The sequence below is a fragment of the Anabrus simplex genome, chromosome 6 (genome assembly GCF_040414725.1).
Source record: "Anabrus simplex isolate iqAnaSimp1 chromosome 6, ASM4041472v1, whole genome shotgun sequence".
Taxonomy (NCBI): Eukaryota; Metazoa; Arthropoda; class Insecta; order Orthoptera; family Tettigoniidae; genus Anabrus; species Anabrus simplex.
Window position 1 is genome coordinate 267636255 of NC_090270.1, and position 26694 is coordinate 267662948.

The window sequence follows — 26694 nt, forward strand, 5'->3', positions numbered from 1 at the left end:
TATCCCCACTTTTTCATATATCGGCACCTGCCGTGGCCTGTTTTGAAACGGTTGAGTTTTGACCACCCATGTCGAGGAAGATCGAAAGCTGGCACTTTCTTCGTTGGGTCTTTAATCAGAAAGGCGTTGGTGGGTGGACATTGTTCCCATCGCTGTTTCCATTCTGCTGTTACACTGAATTTTTCATAGGAGTGTAGATCAGTCCAGAGTGGATTCCTGGATTTTAACCTCATCACAGGTGGATCTTGTAAGGCATTGAGCAAAAGTGAGTTCCTGTGTGTAAAGGTTTTCTTGAGCAACTGTACTGTTGCTGCTTTTCTCCTCAGATCTGGAGGAGCAATGTTTGCTAAAACAGGCAGCCACTGAGTAGGAGTGGACCTCACTGACCAGTAACAACTCTCATGGTTTCATTGAGCTGTACGCCAATCTTGCTCGAATGAACGCTGTTTTCCCACACAGGAGCACAGTACTCACCAGCCGAGTATGCTAGAGAAAGTGAAGCAGTGCGAAGAGTGTTTGCATCTGCTCCCCAGTTGTTGCCCGCTAGTTTATGCAGTAGATTTACTGATTTTAAAGTTGTTTATGAAGATAACTCAACAGATATCTCTGTCCTGGCAGTGGAAATCAATATCGGATAGGAATGATTAACTCATCATTAGATATGAGAGCTCTCAAGAGAGGGAAATTTTCATGCTGATAGGTGTGCTAAATTATGACAGGTTCTCTTGGTTCATAGCCTAGTTGAAATAATTACTCTGCTGACTTGACCTGCATGTTAGTCATAAAATGTGGAATGTACCTAACATGTTTATCATTTAAACTGAGTTATTACTTGGCAAATTCTTGGAGACTCAGCTTGTGAGCTGTACATGGGATTCATGGAGCAGCAGCCTAGACCGACATTACTTCCAGCTTCAGGTGCCGTTGACCTTGAAGTTAGGCCACATAAAGCAGCAAACATCATCACTGCCGTCCTATGCTGCTCTTTCATTTTTTCTATGCAACTTCCTGTGATCATATCTACTGTATTCCTTTCTTATCTCAACAGTTGCAAGTAAGGGAGAGTCATTCAATTTTCCAACCTTTTCCCTTGTTCCTTCCCTTCTTTGCTAATTCCCTTCGTCTTTGAGGTGCAGGACTTTTTATTTTTATTCTGGTCAGAGTGGGCTACACATTTCAGTACATAGAAAAGAGACTCAAAAATGACAGTGAAATTTTGTGGGTACGATTTGTTCATGTAACCTCAGCAGTCAGACAACATCAAAACTTACATCAGCTGTGACTTGAGACTAAATATGAGTCCATGAAGTGTCTCAGAGTTCATGTTCTTGACTGAAAAACAAAAACAAAAAACCAACAACAATGATGACATCGTTATTCCCAGCATGCAATGATGATGCCACAAATACTTTCATGGAAGATGCTATATCATTTATTCTGAATTATTTTCAGCAATTCCTACTAATTTTCGAGCTTTATGTGATTTTTGAGTTTATATGAACTTTATCATGCATCACTGACACTAATGTAGTTTTGTTGGTTGAATATTTATAAAGACATTTGATTATATGGCGTTGGACGTTCCACAGTTGTTACATGCATACAGGTCTAGGTACTAAGACTCAGTACCGTACTTTGTATGCCATAACATTTAATAGTTATCCCCATGCCACCCAATTCTCACTACGTTCAGCTACGCATGGAATGAGTGTTGTTTGTTTACTTGTTACGGCCTTCGCGTGGAGGACATGGTCGAGTGGTTAACGATGCTGCCAGGCTGTTTCCTTAAAAACTAAGATCATTCTGTAGCTGAATTAATTTATCATGCTGGCAAAACCATTGGACTGACCAAGCAAAGGGGGCCTGGGCTTTTTAGATCTCCAGCATTCTGTAGGGCAATGAATTCTATGTTGGACAGTGCCGAAAAGCTGAACTAATTTCTAATTTGGTTCAGTGACAGAGTCATTGGTCTGGATTGGTTAGGTCTGGCTAGTGATAAAACTATTGGTCTGGATTTGTTAGGTCCGGTTAGTGACGAAACCACTGGACTGTGACCAAGGAAAGGAGATCTTGGGGCATTAGCTCCCAGATTAGGGCTGCAAAGCGGTTTTTAGGTCTCTAACATTCTGCAGGGTGATAACAGCGCATTCTGTTTCGCCTAGGACGATAGCTGAGCATTCTATGTGAGTGAGTGCAGTGCATTCGATATGAGATGTTCCCATGAATATTTGCTGTTCTCTATTCCACATTGTTTCCTGTACATCTTCTATTTATTGGTGGTGTTATTCTGCTGGGGTTGGTAACACAATCTAATTATCATTGATGGGAATGATGTCACATCCCTTTTGGTGGGTACTGGGGGCTGGGTGGGGGGTTCCTACACATCGCAATGAACACATCTCTCCTCTGTAAGGAAATTCAAGTAAGATTTGTACAATTTATACTTCCTTACAATGTTACAAACCTTGGGTGACAAGGTGTCAGCTTTTGCCTACGTATCTTCCTCCTTTTTTTTTTTTTCACCATATGAGGGCAATTTTAATTTCAGTGATACTTCTGTGGAGTCTTCACGGGTTAAAAATGACGTGAAAAATAATACCTGAAGAGATCCTTCCTTTATAATCTTCAGGGACTCACCAACCCACCCCTAGAACTATTCTTGCTTATATTGAAGAATTGAAACAGAGGAAGTGTAAATCTCAGATTTGCGACCATTTTCTATGTTGCTGTTGGCCAGCTTGAATTGGCTGTTATGAAGACTGTTTACTATTGCTTCTGATAGAGCTTGCATCAGGTGTGCCCACAAGGCTGCCTTTGTTGAAAATAAGAAAACTGTGCAGTTTTAAATTGTCGTGGTGTGCCCGTAACCTTATTTTTGTCGCATTTTAGCTAACTCCAGGGGATGCTAGAAAGCCTGTTGGCAACTTTGCAGCACTAACCTGGTGGTGGGGGGCTTGCCCCCAGCCCAAAATGGTCTTGTCACTAACTGGACCTAACCTATGTAACCCAGTGGTCTTGCCATTAGCCAGACCTAACCAATCCTGACCAATGGTCTTGTCACTAGCTGGGCCTGACCAATTGAGACCAGTAGTCTTTTTGCTAGCCCAGTCTTGTCACTAGTTCCTAAGTTGGCAGCCTTGTATAGCATGGTGTGACACCGTCCAAGTCACGCCACATTGTATATCTAACCACTGTGACATCGTCAGAGTCGTGCTATGTTAAATCTGTAACCTGTCTTTCATGAAGGTTCAATGGAAGCGTTATTTTAATTTCTGTCATGCATAGAAGGAAAATATAATAATAATAATAATAATAATAATAATAATAATCTTGTAAGTGTTAAGTTTTAATTACATTTCTACCATTTCCGTTAACTTGTTGAAATCGAGATACTCTTAAGTGCAGTTTAGAATTGTTGTGTAGTTATTTGATTAGATAGTTTCTTACTTGCTTTACTGTTATGTAATTCTTGTGTATTCCTTTTGATATTCAGTAATATTAATGGCTGTTTTCATTTCTGTTAGTGCATAGTAGGATAAAATAATACAATATAATATGCCTAAGTAGTATTGTAGTGTAGTCATTTTATTAGTTAAAAGGTGCTTACTTTATAGATGTGTGATCCTTGTGTAGTAGCCTTGATAGTATTTCTTTCCTTTGATTTCTTTTTCTTTTCACAGAATAAGTTACGTTATTCTAATTGATTTTTCATTATTCTATGAAGAAGATTAAAGAATGGCTAAGGGATATTCTGTACTTAGGTGTAGGGACTGTGGGTGTGAGGGGGAATCAAGGAGTGTAAGGGAAGAGTTGCAGAGTTTAAGGGAGATAATTAGGATTCTCACGGAATGTACTGTACAGGATATAGGCCTAGTAGGTATTCAAGAGGGATGGGAAGGTGTAGAAGACAGGTGGGCTAATAATTTAAGGGGAAGGCCATTGAGGGCCGCAGGGTTTATTCAGGGGCAGAATTCAGAACGGGTATCAGTGATAAATCGCTATGAATCACTGCAGGCAGAATAGCAGAGGGAAGATGAAAAACAGGAAACTGTTGCAGAGGAGGGGAGAAGTAGGCAGAAAGAGAAATTTAGAGTAGAGGGAGGCAGAACAGGGTCAAGGAAGGGGGTAAAGGGGAGGAGGAAGTGGGAGTTCTGCAGCCACTAGGAAAGATAGGGGAGACCTAGAGGGCATGAGACTGGAATTGAGGCTGTGGTCATGGGGTCTCCATTGTTAGGCATGTGGGGAGAGTGTGTGGGTAAAAATGGACACTTCGAGACAAGATTTTTCTAACGTTATGAGTAAGTGGAAATTAATGAAATATTACTTGGAATGCATCTCAGAGAAGAGATGTGTTCATTGCTATGTCCAGGAAACCACCATCCCACCTCTAGGAATAAATTTACTTTTATAACCTAATGAAGAGCATTACACGTCATTTTCATTGCTGAAGTAGCTACCTACATTCCTATTGGCCAACGTAAAGTGACACGTGATATCATTCCCGTCAATTATGATAGTCGTATTCAATTACCAACCCCGGAACGGTAAAACCACAAGTAAATGTAACATGTTAAGGAACCAAAGGTGTTTCGACAGGAAAGTAGAAGCCTAAGGCCACTTTGTGGCTCTAACCTGGGACGCCCCCAAACTCCCTTTGCTTGTCCCTGTATCACTGGTTTTGTCCAGATCCTATCCTAATCATCTGCACGGCAAGAACCAGTCCAGACCAGTGGTGTTTCCACACAAAAGTAGAGACCTAAGGCCACTTTGCGGCTCTAACCTGGGGGCTTATGCCCCCAAACCCCTTTGCTTGTCCCTATATCACTTGTCTTGTACAAGTCCTATCTTAACCGTCTGCACGGCAATAATCAGTCCAGACCAATGATGTAACAAATCATCACCACCACCCATTAGTTCCTAAGTAGAGAGGTTGGCAGCATTGTGCACCACATGACAACATCTTTTCCTAGAAGGCCGCAAGAAGTAAACAAATGACCGTTCCGCGCATGTAAAACTCTTGTCTCCAGGGAGTCAGTATTAATGAGTGTGTGGAGGAAATGGAACCTGGGTAGAGTTTTATCCAGGAATTAGGGAAGAAGAAGGTGGTAAAAAGAGTTGGATATAAGATTATTGTCCAGGTAGAGGAGGTTACAAATACTGGTGAAGTACTGAAATTTACCTATGATAATAAAGTTTACAAAAAGACACAAAAGTTGAAAGCTATAAAAGCAGTTGGGATTGATAAGATTTCTGGGGATATACTAAAGGCAATAGTGCCATAACTGAAATAGGCTATTCATTTCATTACTGTCTGCTGGAAGGAACTACACCAAATGAATGGAGAGATGATGTAATAGCCCCAGTGTACAAAGAAACGGGCAATACACATACAGCAGATGATTACAGGCCAGTATAACTACACGATGGCACCTAAATCTAAATGATTCAATGCTGTAGAGAAGTACTCCAGATGAAATAACGTGAGCCCCCTTTTGCTCTTTCTTTCTTTGTTTCTTTCTTTCTTTCTTTCTTTCTTTCTTTCTTTCTTGCTTAAAATGTTCAGGTTTCGAGTTAAATTATTTTAATGTGAGGTGATACTGAAAGTTTTCATTTCAATAAGGGTATCAAGCCATCAACACTGTTACAATGGCTTTAATTTTTTATTGTGATTATGTCCCATTTTCACGCCAGACAAATACTTGGACTGTACCTTAAGTCCACCTTCTCCTTTCCTAATTCCTGGATAAAACTCTACCCAGGTTCCATTTTCTCCACATACTCATCAATACTTGCTTCTTCAAGACGCGAGTTTCACACGCGCAGAATGACTGCCATTTGTTTACTTCTCGCAGCCTTCTCGGGAAGGATGGAGAAGGCTTTCTTTCAGCAGACTTGGACGAAATGGCAACATTCTTCAAGTCTTGGCGATTGATCCCAAGTGCTTCTAAGACAGAGGTTTCATGTTTCCGTCTCAACAACTGACTCACAAACTACGAACCATCTGTTTATTCCTTGGTGGAAAACCAAAGGAAAACCTGTTCCCGAAATATCTAGGAGTCACCCTGGACAGAACTCGGAGCTACAAAGAACGTTTCACCAAGCTTTCTCACAAAGTTGCTACAAGAAATAACATCCTATACAAGCTTTGTGGCAGTTCCTGGGGAGCCTCGTCTGACTGCTTATGATTAACGGGTATCAGTCTTGTCTACTCTCCAGCGGAATACTGTGCCCCGGTATGGCTGGAAAGTGCTTATGTGCCTAAAGGGGATACTTAGCTGAATGATGCCATGCGCTGCATAACTGGTGCCGGTACTGTAAAGTCAACAAGTTGCCACTGCTTACCCACCACCCCACCTGAGAAGAAAGGAAGCTCTGCTGAATGGCAACATTCTTCAACTCTTGGCAATTGATCTCAAGTGCTTTTAAGACCGAGGTTTCATGTTTCCGTCTCAGCAACTGACTCACAAACTACGAGCCACCAGTTTTATTCTTTGATCCCAAAGAAGATCTGGTCATCTCCCTCATTACCAGTTCACCAGGAATTTTGTTACCCATCGCCACAATGACTTTGATCTAGGAGACCAGCAAGTGTACCGGCCAGCCGACTCTTAATACGATCATGCTCTTTAGTGTGATGATAAAATTGTACTGTACAGTGGACAACCTCTTAACCAGCCTGTTTGGGTTTGGAACCTTGGTCAGATAATGAAATGGCCGATTAAGCCAGCACTATTAAAATGAAGGGCCTATCCAGCTATTTATAGTACCATACAAATTAATTGCACAGGCTCAACTTTGTCTAGATATTGTAAAAGTTTCTGCAGGATTGTTAAAACGCTCCATTTTCTTCTTCTGGTACTCTTTTTACAGGCATTAAAATAGAGCACCTGCTTACTGCGCTGAATAGATCGACAAACTGACTAGAAATGACATCCAATTGTTAGTGAGCTGGTTGCAGTGGGAGGCAGTGCAGGCACTGGCGATTGTGGGAAAACAGAAGGGAGAGTATATGATTATGATGCTTGTTGTTTAAAGGGGCCTAACATCTAAGGTCATCGGCCCCTAATGGTATGAGATGGATGACATATGATATGATAATTAAATTTTTAAAATGTATCCACTGACTAGAATTTAAAACAGAAGATGATGATGAACAATGATTGAGTTTAAAATAATCAGTAGATCTAATTCGCATTGCCTTATTTTCGGTAAAATTATAGTTGATAGATTATGGTAGAATAAGACATTGCCTTAAAATGCAAGAATATTTCATGCAAATTAATATTTTTTAAAACACACTAAAATATACAAACTAAAACAGTCAATTTAATCAAATGTAGTAAACAATAATATAAAGACTAATATGAAACACCACGTTTATATATAGGATAAAACAAACCACTATCCCTCATAAAACGGATGACGAGGTCTGCTGACTGCTCGTCATCTCGTAGGATGAGGGAGATGGTACTCAGGGGTTTTAGACTACGGTGCAGATCGTCCACGTCCAAGCACTGCGTAAGGATGTGTACCATGGTAAGATGATCGCCGCAAGTACACAGCAGAGAGGGTTCTCCTTTCAGTAAATAGGAGTGCATTTCTATACTGTGGCCGATCCAAAGACGACGTAATACCACTGCTTTCCTCCGAGAAACCCGAAGAGATGTCCTCCATACCTTTTTTTTGTTCCTTTGATCGCTCTCAAATTTGGAAGGGGAGTGGCCTGCCACTCCATCTCCCAATGGGGCATAACCAAATGTCTCAGCTGAGAGTGAATATCACTTGTTGCTTGAAACTTGTAAGGCAGCGGGGGAAATGTAACAGCCTCCTTAGGAGCCTTATCAGCTAACTCATTTCCCTCTACGCCCATGTGGCTTGGGAGCCACATAAACGTGATTCTGGTGCCGGCATCCAAACACCCAAATTTATTTTACATTACAAATATTCAAGACTAGTTTCGACCCCTATGGGGTCATCCTCAGTTGACATGCATTGTAAATTGTTCATAAAAACATCACGTATAGTGGTAAAAGTTAGACTAGTTTAGGCTGATCATTAATGTTTGGTATGTCTAGTACATGACTAGTGTGCATTGTTCATAAAGACATATATTACCTTACTGCTACTACTATCCAATTTTAAGTTATATAGTATGGAACACAGATATGTTTGTGTAACTCAACAGTGACAAGTTCAAATATTTACAGAATTAGCTGTTGATTAGTCACATGATATTACAGAACACAGGCTTGAACATTTTTGATTTAAGTGTCAGTGCAACATCTTGCTTTTATACATACTAGAAGCTAAATTCATTTTGTAAAGTCATTACATTCTGATTGGAACTTAGTGTGAGGTTAAAGTTGAATAAAATATATGCTAATGTGGACATTAAAATATTGTTAAAATGGGCATATAATCAAAAACAATGGTATGTATGCCACACATGTCTAGTATAAAAACTCATTACATTGATGCTGTTAGTGTGCAGTACAGCATATACACTAACACTCCACCTATCCCCCCAAACCTCCCCTCCACCGCCGCTAACTACAATCTCAGAGCTACGCGCACCAGATCCCAACAGGCAGCTACTAAGAACGCACGGCTCCAGCACTTTACGTAAGTAAACGACATACGTTTCACTATCACACTTTCTATCCACAACATTATCACACTTTTATTTCTATTTCCAGACACTCCACCTTGGTTTCTCATTACATACAAGCTTCCAGAACTAACCAACGTGCACCAAGACGCATAACTTTCATCATATTTGACTAATGCCACCAATCTTAAACATCGCGTCTACGGAAGAAAACATGTTCCATTAACATTTTTAATAACTTTAATATCTGTAGCTGCCAATAGATCTTCAGATAAACAACAGCATTACCTAATTTGCAGTGGATCATTATAATACTAATTACCTATACATCTTATATTTTTATGGATCCACTTTGTTGGAACAATATATATACAAATCCATTTATGCCAAATCAGTGTATAAATGAGTTTTTATACTAGACATGTGTGGCATACATACCATTGTTTTTGATTATATGCCCATTTTAACAATATTTTAATGTCCACATTAGCATATATTTTATTCAACTTTAACCTCACACTAAGTTCCAATCAGAATGTAATGACTTTACAAAATGAATTTAGCTTCTAGTATGTATAAAAGCAAGATGTTGCACTGACACTTAAATCAAAAATGTTCAAGCCTGTGTTCTGTAATATCATGTGACTAATCAACAGCTAATTCTGTAAATATTTGAACTTGTCACTGTTGAGTTACACAAACATATCTGTGTTCCATACTATATAACTTAAAATTGGATAGTAGTAGCAGTAAGGTAATATATGTCTTTATGAACAATGCACACTAGTCATGTACTAGACATACCAAACATTAATGATCAGCCTAAACTAGTCTAACTTTTACCACTATACGTGATGTTTTTATGAACAATTTACAATGCATGTCAACTGAGGATGACCCCATAGGGGTCGAAACTAGTCTTGAATATTTGTAATGTAAAATAAATTCGTATTGATAAGGTGGAGAATTGTATATATATTGTTTTTATGTAAAGTAATATCCATCAATACGGAAATGAAACTTATAAACAATAATCCAAACACCCAGCCAGCAGGTCCTGGATCCGCTACACCAGAGGGTGCCGAGGGAAACATGTATCAATAGATTGTAGCAAGTTCAAGGAGTCGGTACACAACAGAAGGTGCCGGCGTTCATCGGACAGTGTGTACCACAGATACATTCATATTCTGTACATTTTAGTAGAGCAAGAAATTCTGTGTGTGGTCAAAATTTCATTTTCGGTTTAAAGTGTTTTATGTAACAAAAGTTCACTCTACGTTATCATCAGTTAACTGCTTCAAGCTGCCCAGCTGCTTATCAGCAATTAATTATAGCACTGCTGATGATTTTATGTGGAAGATATTAAATTTAGTTCATGTTAATTGATTATTCACTCAAGTTTCATTGAAATCTTTTTAATCCAAGCCAGACAGTTTCTTGAAAGTACAGGTAAATTTATACAGATTTTACCATAAATTTCATGAGACCCAGGGATTTTTCTGTTAAGATCAGTTTTCTGTGAGGTCGGTACAGTGCTGTAGCAGAACTTCTTCAGTATATTTTTAGTTTATATAATTGCAGTTGCTGTTAGCTGTATCTCTAATATAGTAAATTTATCAAGTAGAAATTTGGCTTGTAAACTTTGGTGTAATCTCTGTTGCAGGCATCCCTATCAAAACCACTATGGACAACACGACTACAGTGCAATATGCTGGCCTCATAAGTCAGCTTGCAGATAAGGCTAGAAGTGTGGTGCGTGATTTGGATCCAACCAACGATCTCACATTCCTTCGTATTCGCTCAAAGAAGCATGAGATTATGGTGGCACCAGGTAAATGTTGGCTTAATGTTTTATTAATGAAGCTGTGTTAGTCATGGTTAAAAATAAATGTGATAGGACAGAATGTTATAAAAGTAGGACTATTAAGTAGTGCCATATGGTTGATGAGAGAAGCATAAAGGAGGTTTTAAACGGTAATTTGGTAATTATGATTGGTGAAAACTGCTATCAAAGGGTAGAGAAGGGTCCACCTGTTCAATACCATGATCAGTTGTCAATACGGACCATAATGAAATTCATAACTCATGGTGAAATCTGATAAATAAAAATGTGAATGCCCTAAGGGATGGGTTTAAAGTAAATGTTGAGGAATAGGTATGTACCTTTAAAGGTGGTAAGGAATAGCAAAGACCCACTCTGTTATAACAGAAAAATGGAGATATTAAGAAGGAGGTGCAGGTTAGAGAGAAATAGTTGGGAATGGTTGTGGAAATAAGGAGACATTGAAGGAACTTGCTCGGAAATCGAGTTTAGGAAAAAGGTCTGCCTAGGATAACATGATGGCAATCATAATTGGCAGTCATATCAGTTTACTGAAAACGGGAAGGGTAAGTATAGGTACTTTAAGGCAGAAACATGTTCCAAAGATGACATTCCAGAAATCATAGGGAGTCTGTATGCGAGGATTACCAGAAGATCAAAGTTTTTAGTCAGCAGTATGTAAAGATAGACATAAGGATAATATCCAGGTAGAGGAGATGACTAATACTATAGTCCAAATACTTAGTAAGTGTCCTGCACAAGAATCGGCCGCGTATGTGGGATGGGGATAGTGAGGGAGCTGCCTCGTCTGTCACTCCTCCCGCTGCCCAGTCTTTGCCTACACATCATGCTAAGCTGACATTAAAGTATGTTGTGGTTGATATTGGCAGGTTCCTTGCTCGTTCCTTGTTCAAGTTTTTAGTTCCTTGCACAGTTTCAGTATGTGTTTTTAGAAAGTTTTAGTTCATAGTTTGGTTTGGTAATGATGTAACCTTATATTTTGACAGTTTGTTTTTGTTTCAAGCAAAAGTACACCTTATGTTTAGATTTAGTTGGTTTAGTTATAACGAGACTCTAACGTGTGCGGTACCTTTCATAATTGAAAGCATATGTTCATTGTCCGCCTTCTTCCCTATCCTCTCCCCAATTACCGAAGTGCACATTAGTTGTCAGCGGCGGCGGCCAATACTCGTATCGGAGTTTTTGTTTCTCGCCTGCAGTTCCGTAATCCTTAGTCCTCACGATGAAGGTGGCGCTGATGGCTTATCAGACCAATTCTTGCATAAAACATGTGGCCACACACATTGCATCCGATGGAAGGTGAGGGACGTGGCAGTGTTCGACGTAGCTTCTTTCTCTGGACTAGATTCCTCTTCCTGTCTTCGACTTTCCTGCTCAAACTGTGCAACTGCAGCTGAGTTGGTAGCACGCCAGTGAGGGCGATCCTGTGCGAGAGTATGCCAAATATTTGGGTTTATATCTACTCTTCTCATGGTCTGCTTAAGTTGGTCTTTATATTGCTTCAGAGGAGCACCACAAGTTTGCTTGCCAGTGCTGAGTTCACCATACAGGATTTCCAAGGGAGTCTGCTGTTACTCATACGATTGATATGGCCTGCCCATCTAATCAAAATATATAAATTTCATGATGATCAAAATATATAAATTTCATGATGATTGATCTGTATTGAACTGTGATCACAATAATAGTTAAATATTTTATTTTTAAGGTCCACCTTTTCAATACAAACTGTGCAATGTTTACATTACATCTCCGTTTAGGGACTAGCTTTATGGCTGATGATGACCAACAGTTGGGTCGAAACTAGTCCCTGAACGGAGATGTAATGTTATGTAGGTGAGACAAAACGTCTGATCTCCACCTGCCTAAAAGAACATATCCGTCACACCAAGAACCAAAACACAGATATTTCAGCAGTAGCCAAGCATTCCTACGAAACTAGGCACGGAATATCATTTGACAAGACCAAGATCCTAGCAGCTATCCCTTGGAATCTGGAAAGGAAAATCCGCGAGGTTATCGAAATCAAGAAACATCCGAACAACATAAATTAAGAAGAAGGATATAAAATCGGTAATTCTTGGATGCCTATCATTCATAGTTTAAGACATACAGACCACAACATAAACACACGGGCCGCAACCCCATTACATAACAGCGCGGGCAAGTCCCCACTACCTGGCTGTGACGCATACTTTCCAGAATTCTCGCGAGACAGCCAGGGCTTACGTCAGCCAGAAAGGCTAGGATATAAAAGGCCAAGATCAAGGCCACTCTAGTAGTGAAATTTCTGCCTGGGAGACTGATTACCTCGGATCGAGTAGGGGTATTTCAATCGCCTTGACAAAGAATACTGCAATGTATTTGAAACGTCGGCAAACTGTACGTGATGTGCGTACAAGTACAACATGGTTCAACCCGGAAATTAAAGTAAATAAACATTGCATAATTTGTATTGAAAAGGTGGACCTTAAAAATAAAATAACCCAGCGAGTTGGCCATGCGGTTAGGGTCGCGCAGCTGTGAGCTTGCATCTGGGAGATAGTGGATTCGAACCCCACTGTCGGCAGCCCTGAAGATGGTTTTCCATGGTTTCCCATTTTCACACCAGGCAAGTGCTGGGGCTGTACCTTAATTAAGGCCACGGCTGCTTCCTTCTCACTCCCAGGCCTTTCCTATCCCATTGTCGCCATAAGATCTATCTGTGTCGGTGCAACGTAAAGCAAATAGAAAAATAAAAAAATAAATATTTAACTATTATTCTACCCATCTAAGCTGGTGACTAACAATGGTGGCTTTGGTACTGTTTAGCTTTGATTTCTCGAGAACTGCTGTCTTAGTTGTATAGTCATCCCATTTGATGTTCGTGATGGATCTATGATTTTGTTGATGAAAGCGTTCCAGTTTCTGGATGTCCCGGCAATATAGGGTCCAGGTTTCACTCGCGTAGAGCAACGTAAAAATAACAACAGCTTGGTACACCATTATTTTTGTGGGGATACTTAGATCTTTGTTCTGGAATACACGATGTGAGAGACATCCAGAGGCCACATGGGCAGCATGTATTTTGTTTTCCATGTCCTTCTCAGAATTACAGTGTGTTAAGAGAAGTGCTCAGCCCTTTCCAGAGCTGTACCAGATATTGTAATATCAAAAACTAGGGGGGTGGTTCCAGGAGCAGGCTGAGTAAGCACCTTGGTCTTCTGATGTTGACTGTCGGGCCAGAACTTTCATAAGCTCTGTTGAAGTAGTTGACAGATTGTTGAAGCTCTTCTGGTGTGTGGGCTGGAGAAGCATTGTCATCTGCATATTACAATTCTGTGACCCGGGTAGAACTGACCAACCATACCATCATGGAGAGCTTAGATCAGACCAAAAAAATGCTCTGGGCATCCGAAGCGCCTCAAATCCATCCACATAGCGTTTTGAGGAACTGTATCAAAGGCCTTTTCAAGGTCATAGAACACTAAGAACAGAGGTGTAATTTGTTCTCCGCACTTCTCCTGGAGTAGTCTTGCGCAGAAGATCATGTCAGTTGTACCTTGAGAAGCACGAAACCCACACTGAGTTTCAGGTAGTAACCTCTCAGAAACAACCTGAAGTCGATACAATTAGATTCTAGCAAATATTTTTCCAGCTATCAAGAGCAGGGATATACCACGGTAGTTTCCACAGACCACGAGCGTAGCAGGGGGAGAGGTGATACTCCCACGTGGCGCGTCCCAGGTGGCGGATAGGGGGGTCCCAACTGGCTTGCCGGCGGACTTGAGGGAAATAAAATACCTCTCGCGGACCAAACACACTACCCCCTGTGGGTGGGGGACGCACATGTAGAATACACCCGCGCTATCCCGTGCCTGTCGTAAGAGGCGACTACAAGGGGCGACCAAGGGATGATTGAATTAGAACCATGAAACTACTCTTGATTCGTACCGACGTGCGGGGAACACCATGAGTTGCATGTACTTGCGAGTAGTATCACTAAATTGGTACGAAATAGGTTTGTGATTAGTTGCAGTAAAAAGCCTGGCCTGGTGGATTCCAGTACCCGTGTGTTGTACCCATGTGAGCAACACCGCGGGTCTGGGCGTAGCCTGTGAGTTGTACCGCTATATGAGCGGCACCGTGGGTCAGCGTTGCCTGTGATTGGTACCCACTATGTGAGGAACACCATGGGAATACCGGCGCCCGTGACTAGTACACCTAGGTGAGGAACCTTACCAGTTTGCGTTGGCTATGAGTGGCGCCATTGTGTGAGAAACACCATAGGTCTGCGTTCCCTGTACGAATTGCAATACTTGTGAGTAGTACCATCTTGTGTGGACCACCGTGAGTCTTCGCTACTTTTGATCAGAACCCCAAAATGACAAATACCATGGTTCTACTTTACTCGCGACATATACCATTCTGTGGGGCCTTAGACGTGAATTTAGCACCCCTTCAGACATCAAGCATCATTGTGCTTTATAAATGGTCCCTTGGTCATTAATACTCTAATTAACTACCTTCTTTTTGAGTCTGATCCACTGTGTTTGTTTGTTTGTTTGTTTGTTTGTTTGTTTGTTTGTTTGTTTGTTTGTTTGTTTGTTTGTTTGTTTGTTTTTGGTTTTTTTGTAGGGTTCATGTCCATCCATTCATTCTTCATGACATTTTTTATTTTATTTTAGTCAGTGGATGAATTTGAATTTTTTGTTATTTCATTTCGTACTATTAGGGGCCGATGACCTCGATGTTAGGCCCCTTTAAACAACAAGCATCATCATCATCATCAGCAGTTTCCACAAATACTGCGATCACCTTTCTTGAAGATTGTAACTATTCTGGAGTTTTTCATGGCAGCAGGAACATATTTGGTTTCCCAGATTAGAAAAATCAGATCGAAAAGCCTGGTTTTTAGAGGTGAGCCTCCACTTTAAATGAGTTCAAGAGGAATGTTGTCTGATCCTGGAGCCTTCCCTATTTGCATTCTGCTGAGAGCTTTGATAACTATTGGGAGGTTAGAGGAGTGTGTTGAGGAACATGTTGAAGAAAATTTTCAGCAGCAGCAGAACTACAGGTCAAGAGTGAGCTGAAGTGCACTTTCTGTTGTTTCAAGATGTCCTGGCTGTCTGTAAAAATGGTGGTTTATCATCAACAGCTTTCAGAGTTCCTGGTGATGAGCGGACAGGACCGTACAGTTCTTTCAGTCCTGTGTAAAACTTGCATTAAGTCCCTGATATCTGAGAATTTCTGAAGTTCCTTGGCTTTTTTCTGCCACCAGTTGTTCTTTATTTCTCTGATTTCAGACGGACACTTCTGTTTTAGTTCTTGAAAATGCATTTTCTTCTCTTTGGAGGATGGATCTTGAGAAACGGATAGATAGGTATCCCATTTAGCGTTGATGAGGTTCAAGACTTCTTCATTGTTGTTATCAAACCAGTCTTGTCCCTTCCTTCTCTCATAGCCAATGACTTTCTGTGCAGACTCTGTAATGATATTTTGAAGTGTGGTCCATTCACATTCTACATCCTTTGTATTGATTAGAGTGAGTTGTTCTAGAACAGAGTTTTGGTATTTTGTGGCGACAGTATCAAGTTGAAGCTTAGAGGTGTTGAACTTCTTCCTTGTTGTACTCGTGAAGCAGATTCGTGGCTTTTTATGGATGGTAATCTTGAATCGGTAATAAGAAATTATGATCTGTCCAGCATTCATCAATATTCTGGGCTGTTTTCGTGATTGTCGCACTGTCGGGTGATACTAGTATAAATGGTCCGTTATTGGACATTATAAATTTTCCAGCTAACTCATTCCTGGTTGCCAGGAATGCACTAGCCATGCGTCTTGGTAGGTGTGCTAGGTACCAACTGATGAGCCCAGCCTAGCACACGGGGGTGAAACGCTGGCAACCAGGAATGAGTTAGCTGGAAAATTTATAATGTCCAATAACGGACCATTTATATTGGTATTATAAATTTACTCATTCGGAACAGATATTTCAGATTCCCTATGGAAATCAACATTTGTATCATCTAATGGCCAAGCAGGCATCAATTTTTTGGTAGTGAGACAAAGTCTCTCATAGTGCATTGGCACTGCCGGTGGCTACAATTAGCCTACGCAATGGCCTCCACGGTATGCACTAGCCATGCATCTTTGTAGGTGTGCTAGGTACCAACTAATGAGCCCAGTCTAGCACACGGGGGCGAAACGCTGGCAACCAGGAATGAGTTAGCTGGAAAATTTATATTGTCCAATAAAGGACCATTTATATTGGTATTATAAATTTACTCATTCGGAACAAATATTTCAGATTCCCTACGGGAATCAACATCTGTATCATCTGTCGGGTGATGACATAATCTATCATATGCCAATGTTTAGAGCTTGGGTGCATCCATGTGGTCTTGAAGTGATTTGGCAGTTGGAATTGGATATTGGTGATAAAGAGCTCATGCTCAACACACATGGCAAGAAGTAATAGACCATTAGCATTGCAGTTCCCAATTCCATGTTTACTCATGACTTTTCCCCATAAGAGGTTGTCCCTCCCCACCCCGGCATTGAAATCTTCTAGTAGTGCAAGCTTATGTATGCCAGGCACCTTGGTGAGGACTGTGTTCAGTTGATGGTAGACACGGTTCTTACAATCCTCGTCATCCTTAAGAGGAAGTGAGAGTAATGAATCTGCTTCCTGCAAGAGGTATGCAGAGAGTCATGAGCCTTTAATTTACTGCAGTGGGAGTGAGTCTATGTACATTCACCAATTTGGTCTTTGCTTCAAAACCCACACCATGGATGCGACATTCATTTTCCTCTTTTCCTCTTTTCCTTTCCTTTCCTTTCCTTTCCTTTCCTTTCCTTTCCTTTCCTTTCCTTTCCTTTCCTTTCCTTTCCTTTCCTTTCCAGAAGATGGTGTTGTAGCCTGATGAATCCTCGATGATTTCTCCTTCTCCCGCGAATCTAGTTTCACTCAGGGCAATGACATCAATGTTGAATATCTTTAGCTCATGGCTGATGAGAGCTGTTCTTCTTTCTGGTCTGTTATTGTTGTCTAATAATGTTCTACATTCCTTGCACCAATAGTGATGGAACATAGATTTCTTTCTTTAATGATTTCGACCACAAGTTGGGGGTAACCCTCTGAGTGCGGTTTCCCAGACAGGTTTTGAAAGTAACTACCGATGTTTAGCCCAGATTTTCTAGGGCCTCCCCCATTCAGGGTGGGCAGCGGTGGTCCTATATAGACCTGCCCAGTCACAGATGCAGGACCGGATCCCTGATTAGTCACAGGGTCTCAGGAAGGTGACCATCACATCTGCCGCTAACATGCATGTCCAGACTACAAACTTCCAGTTTACCCAAACCTGCTTCCATCATCCTTATCCCATTGCCATTGGGCTTTTAGGGGCACAGCAAGAGAGAATGCCATAGGCTCGAGTTTGTTTAAACCGAGCGAGTTAGCTGTGTGGTTAGGGGCGCGCAGCTGTGAGCTTGCATCCAGGTGATAGTGGGTTTGAACCCCACTGTCGACTGCCTTGAAGATGGTTTTCCATGGTTTCCCATTTTCACACCAGGCAAATGCTGGGGCTGTACATTAATTAAGACCACAGCAGCTTCCTTCCCATTCCTAAGCCTTTCCTGTCGCATTTTCGCCATAAGACCTGTCTGTGTTGGTGCGACATAAAGCAAAAAGCAGAAGAAAAAAATAAAAATGTTTAAGGTGGATTGCAACTTGCCGGGGAGTGACCCACACTCTATGGTCCTGGAGCCATTCACTGTGGCACATATAGCATGAGACATTCAGTTTCCAGGACCAGAACTGCAATTGATTGCCGCAGACTCAGAGAACAGTTTCGCCTGTACAACCAATCCATCTGGCATGACCTCTTCCACCTCCACAGCCGTTGGGAACTAAGAAATAAGAGGTTCGTCCTCCGACTGCTTTGCTGTTAGGTCAGAACACACTGGCTTTCAGTAGCATTTTCTCCACTGGGGGACCATCACCCAATCCTAAGGAGGCTCCTCCACCTGGAGCTGCTGGCCTGCTGGGTTGAGTTATTTACCGCTGCTCAACATTCTGCATAAGCCGTTTTTACAAGCTGGTTGCCAGCCCAGCTAACCCTCCTCCTTTCTCTTTCCGGGCTTGGGACCGGACAACGGTGGAATTAGTACAGTATATTAGTACAGTCACCACATTTACACAGGTTATTAGACAATATTCACACTTACAAGGGAACATCGGCAATGGTTAAGTCGCCGATCGCTGTGAAACTTGGAAAACACATTGAGGTACACGTAAAAAGGATGTCGGCATCAATTTGGGTGCCAGCATTCATTAGGGCATTAACTAAGGGGCCTAAAAGTTGTGACATTTCAAGTTCCATGCGATCAGCGATGAATTAGCTGCTGGCCAATGCTAAGCCGGCACACTGCATGCCTGGAGACACACCTCTGCACCTCCTCCCCTCCCCGCTCCAACTGGTTCGCCACTGCACGTTTCTCTTCTGCCTTGCGCTTGCCGGCTGCTTAGCTGTTGAACGGGACCGGCTCCCTACTTTGCTTCTTTTCGTACTATAATTATTGAAATCCTTTAAATAACGTTCCGTTTCGCACATAATGATAATAAATAACCTAAACTAACATAGCCATATTTTATTCAAATGTTACATTTTCATTCCTGCTAATTCCGGTGAGTTGTCACATTCATGGGTACAACTCCGAGTTAAGTACCACCAGGTGTAGTCAAACATGGGACGAGGAACCGTGTCCTACCTATGTTTAAATTATTATTTACTTCTAAAATGCCTTAAAGCTGTCAGTAGTGTCCTTTAGAGTGGACATACATATGGAATTAAATTAAATCACCCACCACTAAATAAATCTCCTACCTTTAAACAATGTTAAATACCTTTTTATTTAAAGGAATTACGTGCCCAGGTAGAAGATCTCGATGAATGTAATGAGATTCGGTACCTCGGGATATCAAAACCTGGTTACAGGTCCAGATCTTTTTATGTCCCCTTACCCCCATCCATTTTCTGTACGCTGCCAGTTGTGTCATAACGAAACGACATTGCGGACGACGACGACAACAACAATTATAAACTCGGACTTTGAAACTACTGGTATTTTCCATATTGTATACTGGTATAAGGTATAGCCTATAGGTAGAATGTTTTTTATTTGTGCTTGTACTGAACGATTTATTCATGTTTTGCAGTGACTGACACAACACATTTCAATTGCAACAATAGTTGTCAAATATAAATCAATTTAATGCATAGGTAACTTCGATATGAGTACGTCATGGAATGCAGTAAAATTTGACGTAATAAGAAAACCCTTGAAAAATAAAAAAGATGTGCATTTATATATGCAGTAGATATGTAGTAATCACAGGTAGACCTGTAGTCTTACTTTACCAGTACTTTTGCGTTATAGCTGACGAAGATCTGTGTATTCGACAAGAACCGGTATTAAAGTATCACACTGCAGTCTTCTGGGTATAATGGCAGTTACATACGCAAAAAGTGAAATGGCTATTGTACAGACTGGTACGACAACAAACAATTACAAGGCAACACAATAAATGACTCCGTATACATTACATCGGGCAAACTCCCCATCAGTAACTGATAGTAAATAAAAACAATCTTTGGTCTATTCAAAGCATTAAAAAATAGTGAAAAAAAACGAAACAAAACACAACTAACAACAGGCACCATACTTTTTTTTTTTTTCTAATTGCTTTACGTCGCACCGACAAAGATAGGTCTTATGGCGACGATGGTATAGGAAAGGCCTAGAAATTGGAAGGAAGTGGCCATATCCTTAATTAATGTACAACTCCAGCATTTGCCTGGTGTGAAAATAGGAAACTACAGAAAACCATCTTCAGGGCTGCCAACAGTGGGATTCGAACCCACTATTTCCTGGATGCAAGCTCACAGCCGCGCGCTTCTAACCGCACGGCCAACTCACCCGGTGCAAACGTTTTCATAAACATTTCAGAAAATGTAAACTGACTAATACAATGTGGAAATTACATAGCAGAGGTATGAGGAAGGCTGATAGAGTACGCAAAGTGTAGCACCGGTTCTCTTCGACAGCTAAGCAAACAGGCAGGCGCGGGGAGAAGTGAAACGTGCAGTGGCAAACCAGAAGAAGGGGAGGAGGTGCAGAGGTGTGGCACAAAGCAGACAGTGTGCCGGCTAAGCATTGGCCAGCAGGTATTCATCGCTGTTCCCGCGGAACATGAAATGTCGCAACTTTTAGGCCCCTTAATTAACGCCCTAATGAATGTCGGCACCCAAAATTGATGCTGCCATAATTTTTACGAGTACCTCAATGTGTTTTCCAAGTTTCATCGCGATCGGCGACTTAACCATTGCTGATGTTTCCTTGTTAGTGAATACACAGGGGAGTTGATTTGGAAGACCCAAACCCCCATCATGAAACTGCAACAACATATGTGCTTTCATTTCTTTTTTTAAAAAGCAGGGAAGGTAATATCTTTTTCAAGCAAGGCGTGGTATTTTTTTACCAATGGCAAAATGAATTGCGAATAATTCTAGTCTAATGGGTATTGTGCCTTCCACCCTCTGCTACTTTTCCAAAGGACTTTCCCAAGTATCCTTGATGACTTGATATTTTCCTTACGTCTGTGTCATCTGTGGTCTGTGTTAATCGAGCTGTTTACGCATTTATATTTTTCTACCGTGCACTTGCTAACATAAGTTTATACAGAGAGTTCTAATTTGCTCATTGACTGTTCGCAAAGCTATAATTACCTGATTACAAAAAATATCATGAGGTTATTAGTTGCAGTGACGAGTGATATAGACTTTTTTTATTAAAGTGGTCATAGAAATGATACCAAGTAGGACAGCTGTGCATCAAAGAAAATAGTTTTTTTCTTTCATTGAATTTATTCATGAAACTGATAAGTATATCCCGGTCTAGAAAGCCAAGAATAGCGGCCAAGATGATTCGTCGTGCTGATCACACAACACCTCGTAATCTACAGGCCTTCGGGCTGAGCAGCGGTAGCTTGGTAGACCAAGGCCCTTCAAGGGCTGTAGTGCCATGGGGTTAGGTTAGTTAGATAAGTATATCCCGTTAGCTGTGACCATATTTATAAACGTGCTAACTTATCACAGTGAGGTGTAGACTTCATAATTCTATTTTTGTTTTGTTCTGTCTGTATAATATCAGTCTAAACAGTTGTTCGCGTTTATTGTTGTTGTTCCTTCTTTTATGACCGCATAGGATCACATTAGTCAGTCCATTGTTCAGGTATCTTTGGAGGGATTGTTTGGATTTTGCGGTCCTCCCAGTACTTCATCTGACGCTTCGATCTTCGTGCCCTTTCTTTGGTTGAAAATATGCGTGTTGTTGGGTTTTTTTGTGTATTGTTGAGTTTTGTATTCAATTTGATCTTATTTGTGGTGTCTTCTGTTATAAGGCCTATTTCCTTCAGATCCTCTCTTACTTCTCTGATCCATTTACATCCTGTTGTGGTATTTTTTGAGACGAGGTTGTGTTGTACTAGTTGTTTCAGAAGTCTTGAATCCTGCATCCTCATGATATGTCCAAAGAATCCCAGTCTCCTCTTACGCATAGTATCTGTAATGGGTTCTAGCTCTTTGTACACGAGTTAGGTATTATCCGCCACTGTCCATCCTTCTGGTATTGTTTGTTGATGCAGGTTCTTCCAATCCTCCTTCCAATTTTCTGAAGTCTGTTAGTCTTTGATTATTTATTCAGGCAAAAAAGTGTTTCTGCTGCACATGTAGCTTCCGATTTTATAACTGTTGTAGCGTTTTATTTTTGCACTTATTGATAGACATTTCTTTTTGTAGATGAAAATCTACAACCTGTTTTCCAGTCAGTGACCGGGTCAGGGATGGAATGAATTGAAGCCCCCAACTTGCATCGAGGATAGGAATTGTGTTGGCTGCCGAGGCCTGTCGTACTCCTCTGGGGCAATGATTAATGATTGACAAGTGAAATGATACTGGAGAGTGTTCCTGGAATGAAAGATGACAGGGAAAACTGGAGTACCCAGAGGAAAACCTGTCCCACCTCTGCTTTGTCCAGCACAAATCTCGCATGGAGTGACCGGGATTTGAACCACGGAACCCAGCGGTGAGAGGCCAACGCGCTGCCGCCTGAGCCACGGAGGCTACTCTTTTTGTAGATATCCCGTGTTTATTTTTGGGCTTTAGCTATAATCTACTTGTTCTTGTTTGGATTGAGATTTTTTCATTTAGGTTATGTGTTATTACTTCTCCATGATATTTAAATTGAGTTACTATTTTGATTTTATTACCATTTATGGTAACTTCTTTTAGTTGTGTTGGTTTTTGGGGCATAATTTCTGTTTTTTCTAATGATGTTTTGAGGCCAATTTTATTTGCAATGTTTTGAAGTTCTGATATCTGGGATTTTGCTTCTTTTATGTCCACTGCTAGTAATGCTAAATCGTCAGCAAAACCCAGGCAATTTGTTTTGATTTTTTTGGCCAGTCTTTATTTTTGGGGGACATTTCCTAAACCATTCCCTCACAACCATTTCTAGAGCACAATTAAATAATAGAGGTGAGACCCCATCTCCCTGGCATAGTCCAGTTTTAATTTCAAATAACTCTGATGTTTCACCCCTAAACTTCACACTTTCGATTTGGTGTTAATTTTATCGTGATTTTTAATTTGGGGTGTAGTCCAAGGTGTCTTAAAATTTTAAACAGAGATTCTCTATGGTTGCAGCCGTAAACTTTCTTGAAATCTCCAAATGTTATCACCATATCTCTGTTTCTTCTCCTTTTATAGTCCATTATCAACTTAAGACTCATGATCTGATCAGGACAGCTCCTCCAGGGTCTGAAACCTCCTTGATATTCTCCTAGTTCTTTCTCAAGTTGTACACTTATCCTATTAAGGATGATTATTGAAAAGATTTTGTATGTTATGTCTAGGACCGAGATTCCCCTGTAGTTATTAGGGTCAGTTTTGTAGTCTCCTTTCTTGTGCAGTGGGTGAATGAGAGCTGTTGTCCAGTGTTCTGGTAGTTTTTCTTTAATCCAAATATAGACAAGTTGTTGATGGAGGGCAACTTTTTCTGGTCTTCATGCATATTTCCAGATTTCCACATAGGTCTGATCTTCTCCTGGCGCTTTGTAGTTTTCTAATGTATTCAGTGCTTGATAGACTTCCTTTGTTTTGGGGGGATTGGAGTTCTCTGGTGGTGTTTTTATTGGGATGTTGGTGTCCAAATGAAGGAGTTCTATAGGTTCCTCACAATTTAGAGGCTTGTTGAAATATTTAGCCAGAATTTCTGCATTGCCTTCATTGTTATGAGCTAGCTTACCATTTTCATCCTTCATCAGTAGGGTCGGGGGTTCATATTTTTGGAACTGTCTTCTGAACGTTTTGTTAGTTGCAGTGTGTCCTTATGAAGCTGTCTTTTTATTCTTCTTAAGACTTGGGTAGTTTATTTTCTTTGTTTTACTAGATTTTGATGGGATATTTCTGATTTTTGGGACTGATGTAATAGCCATGGCTGATGTCTTTTCTCCACTGTTTCATCGCATTCACTGTACTACCATTGGTGTTTTTTATGTGGTTTAATCGGAGCCAGGTCTTCTGCAATTTGTTTAAGGTTGTGTACTAAGTCTTCAAGTTTATCTGTGATTTTTCTTTTTCAGTTGCTTTTTGGTAATTTTCATTGTTGATTAGGTGGGTAGGATCTATTTTTCTTTTAGTTTTAGGGGCTTGCTTTTGTTGTCTCCTCTGGGGAGTGAGTTTAATTTTAACTACGTAGTGATCTGAACCTGGGTCTATTCCTCGGAGGACTTTGACATTATAGATCTCTTTGTGGTGGTATTTGTCCATGCAGATGTGATCCAGTTGTCATTCTCCTTTAGTGTAGTCAGGGTGTTTCCATGTTTTGAGTTTTTGAGGTTTTCTCTTAAAACTTAGATTTTGAGATTAAGTTATGGTTTCTACACAGGTCAACTAGTCTCTCTCCATTTTTATTTGTTTTCTTGTGTGCTGGCCATTTTCCGATGATGTCACGATATTTTCTTTCTCTGCCTAGTTGAGTGTTGAAGTTGCCTATTAATAATTTTACATGCTGTTTGGGGATGTTATCTATGGTCTGGTCCAATAGGTCCCAAGATTCTTCTGTTTCCTCATGGTCTTTTGAGGAGTTGTTTTTATCATTAGTGGGAGCATGGGCATTTTTTTATAGTATAGTTTTTTTTTTTTTATAGTATAGATTTTATTAGATGCCTTTAAGGTGAGCGTTGAGAGTCGTAGAGACTGATTTGAATTCTTGAACTGAGTTTATTATTTTAAGGCTTACCAAAAATCCAAATTGTGGGACATTCTTTACCACTCTCTTCCCAGGTATACCTATATAAAGTCTGTACCCTTGAGATACCAAGGCTTCCTGGTTAGTGTTTCTAATTTCCTGGAATCCCATGATAAGGATTTTGTGTTGGTCCATTATGTCGGTGATCACTTTTAGTTTACCGGTTTACATGAGAGAGTTTATATTGTGTGTAGAGAAGTATATTAACTGCTTTGGTTTGATCCTTGATTTTGTCTCATTCATGAACGTGGTACTGGGGTATTTCCGTGCCTCCGACTTCACGGTATCTTTTAAGTGGCAGCCCACCATATCCGAATGCTGCCTTCTCGGAACTCTTGGTTCAGCCGGTGGAATTGAACTGTCAAGGTGCCACCTGTGTGGGATTAGGTCTCGAATTACAACTCTGGATGTGATCCAGTGAGGTGATAATGAGGCCGCTCCTCTGGAGTACAGACGCCTTGTGTAGCCGCCCCTAACCTGGAGAACAGATGCTGCATATTGGATTCCAGTGGCATTTCCTCCACTGTGGAGACCATCACCCCCACCTAAAGGGGCTCATTCGCCCGAAGCCGTTGGCCCCCTTAGAGAGTCAGGTTATTTTATTATTAGTAACTATATTTGGCCTATAGCAATTTAGTGTAAGTACCCTAGTGTAGTCTTATAACTGAATATTTTGTTAAGTGATGCAAATCACCCATTATAAAAGCTAAGTGACTCTGATTCTACGTTCCCACATGATTGACCTGCAGTACTAAGATTTATGTTTTGCATTAACATTTAATATAACTTTCTGCCAACATTATATTATTAGTTTCTTTAAGCTACAAATAGACATGACAGTTTTCTTATCCCATTCAAGGGGAAGTAGACCTATGTGTAAGTGGTGTTTTGCACCGGTAAACTGGTCGGGCAGGACTTACCCAGTATGTGCGTCTTTGCAGATTGAAATATCCTGCCTGCATACCATGAGATAATTATTACGTGTAAGAGGACCAAAGTGAACATCAGCTGAATCGTTGCTTACGAGATGTGTACTCAATGTCTGAACAAATGTAAACAAGCAAGTTAAGAGAGAGCAAACCAAGAAAAGAGAGAGCATGCTAAGCAGACCGCCCACCATCTTGCATGACCACGCCCCCTGCCAGTCGCTCAGAGAGGCGTTTACAAAGTATTTGTACTATAGTGAAGTATTAAAATTTACCTATGATAATGAAGATATTTTGAAAAAGATACAAAGTTTAAAGCTAGCAAAGCAGTGGAATTGGTAAGTTATAGTGATAGGGATTTAGTAGTACTTACTCGATTACTATTTGCATCAAGGAGCTATACCAAATGAATGAAGAGTTGCTATAGTAGCTCTAGTGTACAAAGGAAAGGGTGATAAGCATAAATCAGATAATAAGAGGCCTGTCAGCTCGACATGTTTTGTATGTAAGCTCTGGGAAAACATTCCTCTGATTTTACAAGGTAACCCATAAGTCAGTTGGCAAAATTGCAAACAGCACTTTTCAGGTAGGGATACAGATAACACATACAGATAGTTTTAGTATAGTTCTCATGATCTACAAAAAATACTCAAAGTGGTCCCCATCCTTGTCTATGCCAATTTGCCATCTTCAAAACACTGAAGCACAAATTAGGTCTGAAATATTCAGGAACTGTGTGTGCACAGATTCACATTAAATGCACTCGTTTAATTGTTCCACATCATGAATCTTCATGAGTACACTCCATTTTTTAGTACACCACAGGCAAAGAAGTCCATCGGGCTAAGATCAGGAGAATGTGTAGACAATTCAGTATGGCCCCATCAGCAAATTCATTCAGTAAACATTACATTGAAATGTCTCACAATCAGTCCATATTGACTGAATGCCCCATCCTTTTGGTG

General features: G+C 40.7%; 1 protein-coding gene across 1 annotated transcript in view; it reads left to right on the forward strand.

Annotated features, from left to right (window-relative positions):
* The window catches only part of robl (roadblock), a 38774-nt gene that overhangs the window by 2287 nt on the left and 9793 nt on the right, over positions 1-26694 (forward strand). The window contains exon 3 of the mRNA XM_067150405.2: positions 10272-10439. Coding sequence (XP_067006506.1) covers positions 10272-10439 — 168 coding nt within the window. The remainder of the gene's footprint in view (positions 1-10271; positions 10440-26694) is intronic.